Source organism: Nicotiana sylvestris, chromosome 6 (assembly GCF_000393655.2).
Source record: "Nicotiana sylvestris chromosome 6, ASM39365v2, whole genome shotgun sequence".
NCBI lineage: Eukaryota > Viridiplantae > Streptophyta > Magnoliopsida > Solanales > Solanaceae > Nicotiana > Nicotiana sylvestris.
In genome coordinates this window covers 120610341-120625384 of record NC_091062.1, presented here as the reverse complement: position 1 = coordinate 120625384, position 15044 = coordinate 120610341, and the positions used below count along the sequence as shown (strand labels likewise).

At 39.2% G+C, this 15044-nt stretch overlaps 2 protein-coding genes across 2 annotated transcripts; both read left to right on the top strand.

Annotated features, from left to right (window-relative positions):
* Positions 1-741: 741 nt before the first annotated feature.
* On the top strand, positions 742-3091 carry LOC138871200 (uncharacterized). The gene is made up of 3 exons (XM_070149068.1): positions 742-888; positions 1303-1707; positions 1946-3091. Exons 1-3 carry the CDS (start codon positions 742-744, stop codon positions 3089-3091), a joined length of 1698 nt encoding a protein of 565 aa, XP_070005169.1.
* Positions 3092-4359: 1268 nt separating this feature from the next.
* On the top strand, positions 4360-5574 carry LOC138871199 (uncharacterized). The gene is made up of 2 exons (XM_070149067.1): positions 4360-4635; positions 4897-5574. The coding sequence occupies exons 1-2, from the start codon at positions 4360-4362 to the stop codon at positions 5572-5574; spliced, it is 954 nt and encodes a 317-aa protein (XP_070005168.1).
* The last annotated feature ends 9470 nt before the right edge of the window (positions 5575-15044 follow it).

The following is a 15044-nucleotide window of genomic DNA, read 5'->3' as shown; positions in this document are numbered from 1 at the left end:
TACAGCCTCCATGCTGCCCCCAGTACCTCTAATATGCGACCTCCAGTCGCACCGGTCAGGAACACCCCTCTCGTCGTGTCTAGCGCACCAGTATATACAATCCCGCCACCACCTCCTGTGACGAGGCCAAATAATGAGCCACCATCTCATTCTTATGATGGACAATACTATTCTCCGAATATGGCTTTTGGGGTCTCGACTCCATACAATTAGACTCCTCGATACGAATCACCAGTGGAAAATAAAATGTCTGCCACGATGATTGAGCCAGATGAGATGGCCAGGAAAATGAAAAGTTTTGAACAGAATATAAAGAACATACAGGGACTAGATGGTCACAAAAGTGTTTCATTCAGTGATCTATGCATGTTCCCTCATATCCATTTGCCACGAGGGTTCAAAACCCCAAAATTTGAGAAATATGATGGACACGGCGACCCTATCGCCCACTTGAAAAGGTATTGCAACCAGTTGAGGGGTGCAGGAGGAAAGGAAAAGCTGTTGATGGCTTACTTTGGGGAAAGCTTTGTGGGGGTAGCTTCTGAATGGTTCATTGACCAAGACATCTCTCACTGGCATGTTTGGGATGACATGGCCCAGGCCTTCGTCAAGCAATTCCAATATAACATTGATATTGCACCAGACCACAATTCCCTATCCAATATGAAGAAAAAGCTGACGGAAAGCTTTAGGGAGTACGTCATCAAGTAGAGGGAGCAAGCGGCCAGAATTAAGCCGCCCATGGATAATCATAAGTTGATTACTGTCTTTTTGGAGGCTCAAGAGCCTGATTATTTCCAAAACATGATGTCTGCAATGGTTAGGCCTTTTGCTGAAGCAATCAAGATAGGGGAAATGGTCGAAAATGGCCTAAAGACTGGCAGAATTGTAAGTCAGGCTGCTCTCAAAGCCACCACCCAAGCGATCTAAAATGGGTCGGGAAGTTTTGCAAATAGGAAAAAAAAGAGATGAAGGTTCTATGATGACCTCGGGATCTAGGGAACTTCAAAGAGGGGCATCGCACCCTTATGTGCAAGTTCAGCAGGGGCGATCAAGCTACCCTCAACATTACTATCCCCCGCCAATTCCTCAATACTCTATGGGCCCACCATAATATACAGTGTTCAATTCTCAATCATATGCTCAGCCTCCCAATCAGCAGGTACGGGCACCATCTCCAAGGGGCCCCCGACCTCAGCAACAAAATTTTCGGGCACCCTACAATGCTCGTCCCAGGCAGGATTATGGTCGAGAGCAGAGGCCGGTAGAAAAATTCACTCCATTGGCTGAATCATACTCTAGTCTATTCCAGAAGCTGAACAAATGGGCGTGATTGGACCCATCGCTCCCCACGACATGCATCCGAATTCACATGGATTTCAAGCAAATGCTAGATGTGAATATCATTCAGGTTCCCCAGGGCATAGCACCGATGACTATTGGACTCTGAAAGGAGCCATAGAAAGACTCATTTCTGAAAAAGTAATTGTAGTAACGAATGGCGAGGACCCTCCTAATGTGACAAACAACTCGTTGCTGGAACACAATGATGTTCATTTCGTGGGAATGATTGGCCGAGATCAGGAATACAAGCCGGTCGACCAAATAGAAATGACAGTGGGAGCAATTCAAGAAGGAACAAGTCTGGAAGTAAGACCAAGCCGAGATGTGCCGTTGATTGTGAAAGGCGCCTCGAACTCAGAAAAGGTAACTTTATTTGTGCCCAAGGTTTCGAGGTTAGAGGTTCACTCCAATGTTCCAAGCCCAAGGTTATATGTCCTTGGAGGCCACCCCGTCATAAGGAAGAATCGGGGCGGTACGAATGGCATAACAGAGCCGATCATAATCAAACCTGTCGTGCAACCCCATGTGACAAATGCAAAACTATTCGTTGGAACTACAACAAAACTGTGATGACCTACAAAGGCAAGAATAAATCATAGAGGAAGTGGGGGAAACTGGAGGTTTGACTCGATCGGGGAGGTTTTATTCTCCAGAAGAGTTGACGAAGGCCAAGCAAATCAGAGGAGGCCAATTGCCAATAAAGAAGCCAGTCACTGAAGCAGAGACAGAAGAGTTTTTGAAGAAAATGAAAGCTCAGGATTACTCAATCATTGACCAGCTAAGAAAGACTCCTGCCCAAATCTCTCTACTATCTCTGCTCATACATTCCAAAGAGCATGCCCATGTACTAATCAAGGTCCTTAACGAGGCACATATCTCAGAGGAGACCACAGTGAATCAGTTAGAGAAGATGGCCAATAGATTTTTTGACGTAAACAGAATCTCATTTACCGATGATGAACTTCCCGAGGAAGGAGCCGGGCACAATAGGGCTTTGAACTTGATGGTCAAATGTGAGGGGCATTATGTAAAGAGAGTCATGGTTGATAGAGGCTCAAGTGTAGATGTATGCCCTCTTTCTACTTTGCAAAGCATGAAGATCAATACAGACAGAATCCGACCCAGCAATGTTCGCATCCAGGCTTTCGATGGCTCAGCGAGAGATACCATGGGGGAAATCAACCTTACCATGACGATTGGGCTGGTGGACTTTAAGATTGTTTTCCAAGTAATGGACATGGTCACTTCTTATAACTTTCTTCTTGGAAGGCCATGGATCCATACAGCCCGGGCTGTGCCATCCACCTTGCCCCAGATGCTCAAATTCGAACATGACGGGCAAGAAATTATTGTTCACAGAGAAGACGAGTCTTCCGTTTATAAAGACCCATTAATCCCCTGTATTGAGGCCAAGGAAGGGTTTGAGTCCATTGTCTATCAGGCTTTTGAAGTGGTTGTTGTGGACCATGTCGAGGAAGGAAAGCCCATTCTGCATCCTCGTCTTTCCGCCACATCTGTAATGGTGGCTACGGTTATGATGAGACAAGGTTATGAGCCAGGAAAAGGTTTGGGGGCATCATTGCAAGGAATTTCATATCCTATTTCTCCGTTAGGCAACCGGGGTACTTTTGGCTTAGGCTTCAGGCCAACACAAGCAGACAAAAACAAATCCAAACACCGCAAAAAGAGTGGATGGGTCTTGCAACAGCCTATCCCTCATATTTTCTACACTTTTGTTAAGCCATGACTCCGAGAGGGTCAAAATTCCTCGGTGCATTCAAACATTGATGAAATTTGCCATGGCCTTAGCGAGATCTTTTCTGAAGTGAATATGATCCAGGCTAGTGAAGGCACTAGTCGTGCTGATGTGCAACTAATTGACCTAGACACCATGCTCACCAACTGGGAAGCAACTCCTCTCCCCACAAGGAAGGAGTCTTGTTTTGTTAATGTCGGCTTTAATAACATGACATGCATGCGGAATTCATGCCCAGATCTTGAAAAGCTATCTAATATCGAAATAACGCATCAAAAGGTTGAATATGAGGAAGATGAGATTGTTGAAGAAATAAAAATAGAGTTGGAACAATTTGAAAACAAGCCTAAGCCAAACCTCAATGAAACTGAGACGATTAATATCGGAAGTCTTGAAGAAGTTAGAGAAACGAAGATAAGCATTCACACTGAACAAAAAACCAGAGATATCTTGATTCAACTTTTATTTGAATACAGAGATGTGTTTGCTTGGTCTTACGATGATATGCCGGGTTTAAGTGTTGATCTGGTGGTTCATAAGCTTCCTACATATCCTGGTTTTCCACTAGTCCAACAAAAGAAACGAAAATTTAAAACAGACATGAGCGACAAAATCAAAGAAGAAATAATGAAGCAACTAGGCGCCAATGTGGTCAGAGTTGTCCGATACACCACCTGGGTGGAAAATGTTGTGCCCGTGCTAAAGAAGGATGGAAAAACCAGAGTTTGTGTCGACTATAGGGACCTGAACAAAGCAAGTCCAAAGGATAATTTTCCTTTGCCAAACATCCACATTCTTGTAGATAATTACGAAAAGCATGAGATCCAATCATTTGTGGATTGCTATGCTGGGTACCACCAAATTCTAATGGATGAGGATGATGCAGAAAAGACCGCTTTCACCACGCCATGTGGTACTTATTATTACAGGGTCATGCCATTCGGTTTAAAGAATGCAGGGGCAACTTACATGAGGGCCATGACCACCATTTTTCACGACATGATGTACAAAGATATTGAAGTATATATCGACGATGTCATCATAAAATCAAAAACATAAGCCGATCACGTGTGTGATTTGAAAAAGTTTTTCGAACGGCTTCGTAGGTATGACCTTAAGCTTAATCCAGCCAAGTGTGCATTTGGGGTCCCATTGGGAAACTCCTCGGTTTTATAGTCAGTCGAAGAGGCATCGAATTGGATCCATATAAGATAAAGTCCATTCGAGATCTGCCACCCCCTAAGAATAAAAAAGAGGTCATGAGTTTGCTCGGGAGGTTGAACTACATCAGTAGGTTCATTGCTCAGCTCACAACCACGTGCGAGCCCATCTTTAAGTTGCTGAAAAAGGATGTCGCTGTCAGATGGACAGACGATTACCAAAAGGCTTTTGACAGGATCAAAGATTATCTGTCAAAACCCCCTGTTCTGGTCCCACCTGAACCTGGCAGGCCTTTGTTTTTATATCTATCAGTGATGGATAATTCTTTTGGATGCGTTCTGGGGCAACATGATGCAACAGGCAGAAAGGAACAGGCAATATATTATTTGAGCAAGAAGTTCACCGATTATGAGGTTAAGTACACCCTTTTAGAAAGGACATGTTGTGCCTTGACTTGGGTCGCTCAAAAGTTGAGACATTATCTTTTGGCCTACACTACTTACCTCATATCCATAATGGATCCCTTGAAGTACATCTTCCAAAAGCCAATGCCCACTGGCAGGCTCGCAAAATGGCAAATCCTGCTCACAGAGTTTGACATAGTCTATGTCACTCGCACCGTGATGAAAGCACAGGCTTTGGCAGATCATTTGGCAGAGAATCCAGTTGATAATGAGTACATGCCACTTAGCACATACTTCCCGGACGAAGAGGTCAACTCGATAGAGGAAGTGGTTCCAGACGATTACCCTATATGGAAAATGTATTTTGATGGGGCTGTCAATATCAAAGGAGTTGGGATCGGGGCAATCCTCATCTCACCTATTGGACACCATTACCCTGCGACGGCCCGACTTCGATTCTTCTGTACTAATAATACGGTGGAATATGAAGCTTGTATCATGGGTTTGAAAATGGCCATCGATCTGGATGTGCGTGAACTATTAGTTATGGGAGATTGTGACTTGCTTATCAGACAAGCCCTAGCAGAATGGGAGACTCGAGACATCAAACTTATTCCGTACAGACAATGTGTGAGAGACTTGAGCAAAAAATTCAAATCTATCGAGTTCAGGTACATTCCCCGGTTTCACAACAAGCTAGCCGATGCATTGGCTACTCTAGCCTCGATGCTCCCTTATCCAGGCAACACTCATATTGATCCACTAGAAATCCAAGTTCGGAATCAACACGGTTACTGTAATACAATCGAGACAGAACCAGATGGTGAACCATGGTATCATGACATAAAACGATTCCTGAAAATAAGAGAATATCTAGAGCATGCCAAAGAGATCAAAAAAGAACTATAAGGCGACTCGCCAGTTGTTTCTTCCTGGATGGGGAAATTTTGTACAAGAGGACCCCCAATTTAAACTTGTTGAGATGCATAGATGCTACAGAAGCAGAGCGGATCATGAGTGAAGTGCATTCAGGGGTATGCGGACCTCACATGAATGGATATGTTTTGGCGAAGAAGATTCCACGGGCAGGGTATTACTGTCTTACCATGGAGCGAGATTGCTTCAGATTTGTTCGCAAATGTCACCAGTGCCAGATTCACCGTGACCTGATTCACTCGCCTCCTTCGGAGTTGCATCCCATGTCCTCTCCTTGGCCTTTCATTGCTTGGGGAATGGATGTTATTGGGCCGATCGAGCCAAAGGCTTCAAATGCGCATAGATTCATTTTGGTTGCAATTGATTACTTCACCAAGTGGGTGGAAGCCGTCACTTTCAAAGCAGTCACCAAGAAAGCAGTGGTAGACTTTGTTCACTCCAACATCATTTGTCGTTTTGGTATCCCAAAGACCATTATCACTGACAATGCAGCCAATCTAAATAGTCATTTGATGAAGGAGATATGCGAACAATTTAAAATCATACATCGCCATTCTACCCCTTACCGGCCAAAAGCCAATGGAGCAGTTGAAGCGGCAAACAAGAACATCAAGAAGATTTTTAGGAAGATGATCCAAGGTTCCAGGCAATGGCATGAAAAGTTGCCTTTTGCTCTTTTGGGATACCGTACGACTGTTCGCACATCTGTTGGCGCAACTCCGTATCTTCTTGTATACGGAACTGAAGCTGCAATACCCGCTGAAGTCGAAATTCCCTCTCTCTGAATTATTGTGGAATCAAAGATTGAAGACACTGAGTGGGTCAAAACCCGATTAGAACAACTGATGTTGATCGATGAAAAACGGCTAGCAGCAGTGTGTTTCGGCCAGTTATACCAACAAAGAATGGCATGCTCTTACATAAGAAAGTGTGCCCAAGGCAGTTGAGGTAGGCCAGCTGATTTTGAAACGCATCCTTCCGCACCAGGTAGAAGCTAAAGGAAAGTTCGCCCCGAACTGGCAAGGACCCTACATCATCAATAAAGTGTTACCAAAAGGGGCCTTGCACTTGGTAGATGAAGAAGGATGGGTACCAGACATGACTATTAATGCAGATGCAGTCAAAAGATATTATGTCTGATATATACCCATTGTAGAATTTTCACGCATTGATTTTCTCAGATTGAAGTGGCGAAGGCTATCATTTGCTCGCTATTCCAAATAGGTGTCACCCTTTTTGTTAATCCTTTTGAGCCGTATTTGTCTTCCTTGTTTCTCACTTCTTGGAACTTGTGTACTTGTAAAAAAACAAACAACAACAACAAATCTCTGAGTCATTGAACTACGTCCGACTTGATTCCGAAAGGATACGTAGGCAGCCTTACCCTGGGTTCGGTCCCATCAGAACAAAAAATCCATATTCCCAATACTCCAAAACTGGGGTAGAGGTTTGTTTTATTTCACGATTTTTTCTGTAAAAATGATTCCAAAAGTTGTAATTCAGTTCAAGGTTCATTTCGCCTTTTTATCTTTCAAGAACTTCTGATCGATGTTATTTTAAGAATGATTGAAGTCCCTATGCCAAAGGCATTGGATAACCTCCCTCATACAGTATCTTAGTCAAAAAAAGAAATGAGAGAGTCTTATCAGTGAAAACTCATACGAGCACTATAAGGCAATAGTGAGCAGAGAAATGAGAGAGTCTTATTGGTAAAAACCCAGATGGGTACCATAAGGTGACAGTTAGTAGAGAAATGAGAGAGGTTAGTTAGCAAAAACCTGTAATGGGCGCTACTAGCCGAATAAGGGTCTTTGATTCTCCGGCATGAGCACAACCAACATAAATTCAAGATGAACATTTGCGGCGGATTTTGAGAATTAGATAGCTCAGACAGATTAGGCATCCAGTCCAAAATGCATGTCATGATTCATTAAAGTCGGCACATGCCTCCAGATAAGTCTCACTATTCCTTTTCACGAAAGGGACACCTTTTGTTTAAGCACAGTTCTTTTTCGCTTCCAATTATTATTCTGTTTTTACCCATAATTTTTCTTTGAGTCCCCTTCGGTCTAATCCTGCATCAAAATCGAAGCAAAGAAAGGGCTGCAAAACTGGCTACAGCTTCCTCGTAATGTCGAGCACAATTTGGGGCATATATGGCATTGACGAAGGCACGAATCCATCTCTGATCTCATTCGATAAGACAAACAAAGTGTCTAAAAAAGAGCTGAAAAGGTCGCCTAAGCAAGACCTGCTTTATGAGAAACGTTGATGAGCACTACGGACGCAAACTGATACTGGGGTAAGACAACTGAGTTTGATTTTAGAGAAAAATGCATTGCCTTAGAGACAAGGATAGTGGTACCATGGACATCTGGGTATGAAACAGTTGGGGGCAATATTGTGAAGCTAGGGTCTCTAGAAAATGATACAGAGCGGCATAACATCTCGGTACCATGCTGACAGAATCGGTTCTTCGACAGCAGTGGTCGTGAATCAAGCTACTCCGGGCATCAAGGCCACAAACCAACCACCACTTTAAAAAACTCACAAGTTTTTCTTTGTTTAAAGCATGAACAATATAGTGAAGAATGTCGGTCCTAAGTGAACGAATGTCACCAAACATAAGATCCTTAAAATCTCTATTTTTCTTTTATTTTCAGCATGCATCACTATTGTTCACACCTCTTATTTCTGAATCTTAACTCAGGTAGAACCGTTTCGCCTAGGGGGATCCAGCTCATAGTTTCCGGGTAGAAGTACTCTTCACTCAGAGTGTTTTCTGAAGCTTAACTCAGGTAGAACCGTTTCGCCTAGGGGGATCCAGCTCATAGTTTCCGGGTAGAAGTACTCTTCGCTCAGGGTGTTTTACGTAGCTTAACCCAGGTAGAACTGTTTCGCCTAGGGGGATCTAGCTCATAGTTTTCGGGTAGAAGTAATCTTCGCTCAGGGTGTTTTACGTAGCTTAACCCAGGTAGAACCGTTTTGCCTAGGGGGATCTAGCTCATAGTTTCCGGGTAGAAGTACTCTTCGCTCAGGGTGTTTTACGTAGCTTAACCCAGGTAGAATTGTTTCACCTAGGGGGGTCTAGCTCATAGTTTCCAGGTAGAAGTACTCTTCGCTCAGGGTGTTTTACGTAGCTTAACCCAGGTAGAACCGTTTCGCCTAGGGGATCTAGCTCATAGTTTCCGGGTAGAAGTACTCTTCGCTCAAGGTGTTTTACGTAGCTTAACCCAGGTAGAACTGTTTTGCCTAGGGGGATCTAGTTCGTAGTTCCGGGTAGAAGTAATCTTCGCTCAGGTTGTTTAAATACAGTTTAACTCAGATCGAACCGTTTCGCCTAGAGGGATTCAACACTTTATCGATAATACATGGTGCTAACACCCGATTCTATTTCCTTCCAGTAAGAGAGGGTACCAGCCTATGATTATATTTCCTTTCAGTTGCACAAGGTACCGATCCCTGGTTAAACTATCCTTCGTTACCAAATTTTATCTCTTTCAGCTAGTTTATACTACTATTTCTATCTGTCTTTTCAATAAATTAGATAATTTACAAATTTCTCTAATAACTCACAGAATTTTCCTAGTGCCAGACTGGGGCAGAAAAATTTTGTTCGTTTTTGTTTGTCTTTGATGGCTTTGCAGGCTCTGCCGTATAGCACCAGTGACGATTAAAGCTTGCAGTTTCAGTTTCTCATCAGAAGAAAGAAATCCTTTGATCACACGATAGTCGGAGTTTAGCTTTGATAATGTGTCAGCAGCCCAGCTTCTCAAGATTCATCTTCTTAAATTCTGATCCAGAAAGCAAGCCATCGAGATTGAGTCATAATCTTTTCTTCAAAAGAATTAAGATCCAATATAAGGTCAACACAAGCGAGCAGGTCAAGAATCAAGATTTGACTCTAGAAGACACGTGGATAGGAATTTTTGTACTCTTAGTTTGCAGACAAATGTAGTGCTTTTCTCTTTTTCTTTTGATGTAAGAAGCAGTAACGGTAAGAGTAACAGCAACAGCAGCAACAACAGCAGTCTTAACAACAGTGTCTGGTAGTCCCACCTACCAAATTTTTCTAGAACTACACTGACCTGATTCCTTTATAGCCAAGGATATGTAGTCAACCTCAGAAGCAAGGTTTGGTCACCACCTTTTTCAAAATGCTTCCACTAGAGTGAATGTGAGCAAAAAATTATCCATGACATTTATTTGTCTTTGCACGAAAACTCTTCATGTTCTCGAGCAAAGAGGGGCAGCTGTAAATGCCTAATTTTTGCCTTATATATATATATATATATATATGTTTGTGTGTGTGTGTTTGTTCTTATTTGTGTATGTATAGGTTTTAAGAGTTAAGTAATAGTTTGATAAATGGGGTAGGGTTTGGGCTAGTGTAATTTAATTAAAATTGTGCCAAAATTGGCCCAAAATTTGAGCCCAAAGAGCCCAAACCCGGTCCAAAAGGGGGCTGCCAAGAAGAGCTTAAAACGACGTAGTTTTGTCTTGAAACTACGTCGTTTTGGTTAAGTGACAAGATTTAATCTCATCCACTCATCTTGATTTAATCCAACGGTCCTAGTTTGATCTTCATCCTAGGTATTTAAAGCCTAAAATCCCCAAAAATTTGCCCCATTTCCCCATTATTTCCTCTCTCTTCTTTCCCTCTCATCACTTTCTCTTCTCTCTCCCCCCAAGCCGCTGCAGCCGCCGGCCGGAAATCGCCGCCGCCGGCGGACCACCTCCAAACACCTCTAAATTCACACCATGTAATCTCCACAACTTCCTCTTTCCATATCTCCAAACCAAATCCTTCAAAAATCCCTCAAACTCCTTGAATCTTAGATCTAGGAAACTTTCCAGTCACTTTTTTGCCCAAATTATTGAAGCTCCAACCACTACCACCCCACAATACCTACATCAATGGATAGAGCTCCTCAAGACCTAGCTATTGATGCCAATTTCACCCTGAAAATCCAGCGACCTCCCCGAACACCCTCTTTTGACATACCACCATTTTTTTGCCACTTGAATTGTAAAATAGTAAAATCCTATTTTTTTTCATGGCTGATTTTTTTTTTTCAGATTTTATTTTTTATTATTAATTATTTTAACATTAGTTTTTGAAGTTTTGGAATGTTAAATTTTCTGTTTTTGCACTTGTTGAAGTAGTAAAATAGCTTTGTGTTGATTAAAGTGAGGTAGTGAGGAAATGCTTGAGAGTATATGGTAAAATCGTAATCCTTCCCCGTTATTAATTTTTTGATTTTTTTTAGTTAAAGTTAGTTTCTATCTTATTTCTTTATTTAATCCATTTTTTATTATGTTTGTCTAGTTGGTTTTATTAAATCGCTCCAGCGATAGCGTGCATTTCGTTTGGCTTTAATAATTAATTTTTTTTGCTTACGATTGATTCATAACACATGTGTGAAGTTTAATTACATGTTTTAATACTTGGTTTAGTTTGAATCAATAGGGTGATATTGATGTTGTTAAAATCTGAAGTTTATGTTATTTTATCACAAAATAGGGTGCTAGTGGCCTACTTTTACTAGTTAAGGTGGCTGAAATGATATTTTTTTTCTCTTTGTTTCTAACATAGTAGATTTCCTTTGACCTTTGGACAGATTTTGAACAGTGTTTAGCACACAATGTCAGTTTTTGTCGGACAGACATTTGGTGAACCAAAATCTATCCAAATTTACCTATTTAAAGGCTACCCTTTCCTCACTTTGGGGAGACTCCATCACACTTCCAAGGGGCATTTTTTATAATTTCTTTGTCACAAAACAAAAAAAAAATCAGCAGTTGAACAGATGAAAAGTAAGCTGAAATGGTGACCTTTGGGAGTGAATCTTAGAGTGCAAACTTTTAAAAAAGTATAAGTCCTCTTTAGAGTTCGTTTCTAGGTTCCCTCTCTAAGTTTTCGGGTTGTTTTAACACGGATTTGCTGCTGTTTTGTTGCTGTTTTTATGCTGCTTTAGTTGTTGAACTACTGTTTATTCTTTTGCTACCAGGTAATCCTTTAAGACTCGTAATGTACGTATTTTCAGCAATGGGAACAACTTGAACATGCTGCACCATTTAATTGTGTTTGATGTGATGAATAGTTTGACAACAAAAGAGCTTGTATGTTATTGTTATGTATCAAGCATGTGATAATGTGAATATAGTCCTTCATAATACTTGAATATTGAGTTGTAAGTTTTTGAATGTGATATGTAAGTCGTTTATGGATTTTTTAAGCATGTTTTCAAGCTATTATATCCGAGTAACAATGCTAAGTATGTCATGAATGACTTTAGGTGTATAACACATAGCATGAGTTTGTTTTAGTTGCTGAAATTTCACTGCCAACATATGCTTCTAGGAATGTTGTGATAATATCTTTGTGAATCTGGCCATTTTGCCGGATTTGCAAAAATGGCTATTTTTGTAAAGTGGGCGTTTATACAATTGTGACTATGCAGTTAATGGTCATGAACTCAGACTAAGTAAAGAGCTAAGATTGTATCAACTTTGGGCCTTATTGAATCAAAGATAAAAGTTGGCCCATTTACCTTTAAACAACAAAATTACCCCTTTTCTTCTATATAGCATTGGGCCAATTGAAATTCATTTCTTGGCCCATTTTAATAATAAATTCCAGCAGCCCAAAAGCTCCATACAAGCTGGCCCACATTTTTTTTAACAAGAAGTTGGCTCATTTCTTTTAAAATAGATAAAGTTGGTCCAACATTTATTTGCATAATTTTTCCCAACTATAAAGCTCGAAAAAATAATAATACTATCATATTTTTCTACTATTTTAATTAACTAGTTTCCCTTTAATTAATTTAAATGTTAGGCAAATAGTAGGTGCGCTTTAACTTCACGGACTCACTTGTGTAGCGTGACGCTTAACTTTAAATAAGTTAATTCATCAATTTCATGTCATATTCAATAGTTTTAATTAATTTATAAATCTTTTGTCATAATCACGGATTCGCTTGCGTAGCGTGGTAGTGACATTTAATAAATTTTCTGAAAAAAAGAGGGTTAATGTTTCCTCCAACACAATTGCAGCAATTTTTCAAAAGTAAATAACGTGCTAACATTCGTCTGTCATGACTGCGGATTCGCTTGCGTAGCGCCGTTATGACTAAATAATAAATTTTGTCGATCACGCATTCGCTTGCGTAGTGTGGTTATGACATTTTATTATTCAAAAATATTCTTTAATTTTTTCTAATAATCAAGAGATAAAAGAGGATAGGTAAAACATGAAAATAATATAAATCACAGTTTGTCCAAAATTAATTCAAGCCAAGTTTAAGTCAATAAAGCGACCGTGCTAGAACCACGGGACTCGGGGAATGCCTTATACCTTCTCCCCGGTCAACAGAATTCCTTACCCGAACTTTATTTTTGCGGACCGATTAAAATAGAGTCAAACCTTCCTTTGACTAGGGATCCAAATAAATGGTGACTTAGAACACCGAAAAAATCAATACTAAGTGGCGACTCTGAACAATAAAATAATCCCTATTCAAATTTTGTCACTTTAATTGGAAAAACTCTTTGGCCCATACACATATTATTATTATTTTGAGGGGTAGAAAAGGGGTGTGACAAATTTAATTGTTACTCATTTTTGGGGTAAACAAATTCGTAACTATACTTTCAGTAAATTTACCATCCGTAGCTATATTTGAATTTTATAGCAAATACATGAAACAAGAGATTACGTTTGAACTAATATAAGAAAGTAGCAAGCTCTTGTAGCTCAATTGGTTAGAGTGTTTGTTTAGTTAGCAGAGGTCCTGAATTCAACTCTTAACAAGAGCATTTTTTTTGTATTTCTATATTCGCATTGGTTGTATCCGATGCGCGTATAAATACAGTTGCGTGAACTATTACAATTGACGTAAGTTGTATTCGGTAACAATTGAACAGTAGCTACAAATAAATAATTAGACAAATTATAGTTATTATGCTTTAAATTATAATACTTTATGAAAAATCTTCATGATTTTATCACCTTCCGTGATTGTCCTTAAAGTAGTATCAGTGTATTCTTAATCTTTTTTGCCTAATTAATTGGGAGAATGACGTAGTTACCCACCAAAACAGAGCTATTTATCCTTGTTTATCCATTTATTTTTCTACCCATAAACTAATTATATTTTCTACCCGTAGTAATTTTTATGGGGAATTTTCTCTTTTTTCTCCAATTCTTTTTGATTTCTATGTTTCTTTTCCTTTTTTCCTTTTTTCTTTCTTTTCTCCTTTTATTTTTTCTCGATATCTTCTTCTTTTTTCCTTTTCTAATTTCATTTAACTTCTTTTTTTATATTCTTTTCTCTTCATAATCTAATTTATGTTCACCTTTTTTTTAATATAACTAGTATAATATACCTTTTGTCTTTTTTCTTATTTTTTAAATTCAATTATTAAATTAAAATAATATCAGTTGTCACTTGATCTAATTCACTGAATATTACATCGACTGCTGCTGAGCACCATAAATTACATAATCAGATTCTAGGAATGAACACATTATTGCCATGTAATAAATTATAACATCATATTGTATATTATAATAATGTATTATTGTAATAAACTATATATAATTGAATTATATATTATATACCAAAATAGCATAAAATACATGAAAATGATATTTTATGTTCTTCATTCAACATTATACTATTACATTAAAATAGTATACTATTATGGTATATCGTATACTGTTACAGCATACTGTTGTAGTATATTGCACATTATTACAATATATCGTTACAATATATTATATACTATAGTAGTATACAATTGCATTATAGCTATATACTCCTACAGTATATTGCATACCGTAATGGTATATTGTTAGGTAACTGTGTTCTTCTTCGATTATTATATTATACCGTTGCAGTATATTGTAACTATAATAGTATATTGTTACAATATAGCTATATACTCCTACAACATATTGTATACCGTAGGAATATACTATTAAGTAACTGTGTTCTTCTTTGATTTTCAGCGGAAAGATTCGATCTCAATCATTTCAAATCAACTTCAAATGTGAACAAATTTTAGTATGATCTTCTAGAAGGTTTTTTTTTTTTTTTGGGTAATCAATATTTAGTAACACCCACTTTGAATCAAATAAAAGGAACTTGTAAATCTAAATATTATATGTCTTAGCGGATAAATGGTGCAAAATGAACGGATGCCAAAAGCAAAAAACATAAGGTAAAGAAAGACGAAACCTACCTTTATCATTGTGATTCTTATGAACAGATCTAATTACCAATCATGTGAAATCTAGTAATAGCATGTTGTAGTCTTCCAAACAAAAGAAAGAGGCATTTGATTATACCAAGCATGGTTACGTCGAGTATGCTTGGTATAACTATTACATATCATAAGCATGGCCATGACCCAGCTAGCCAAAATTATTTATACAT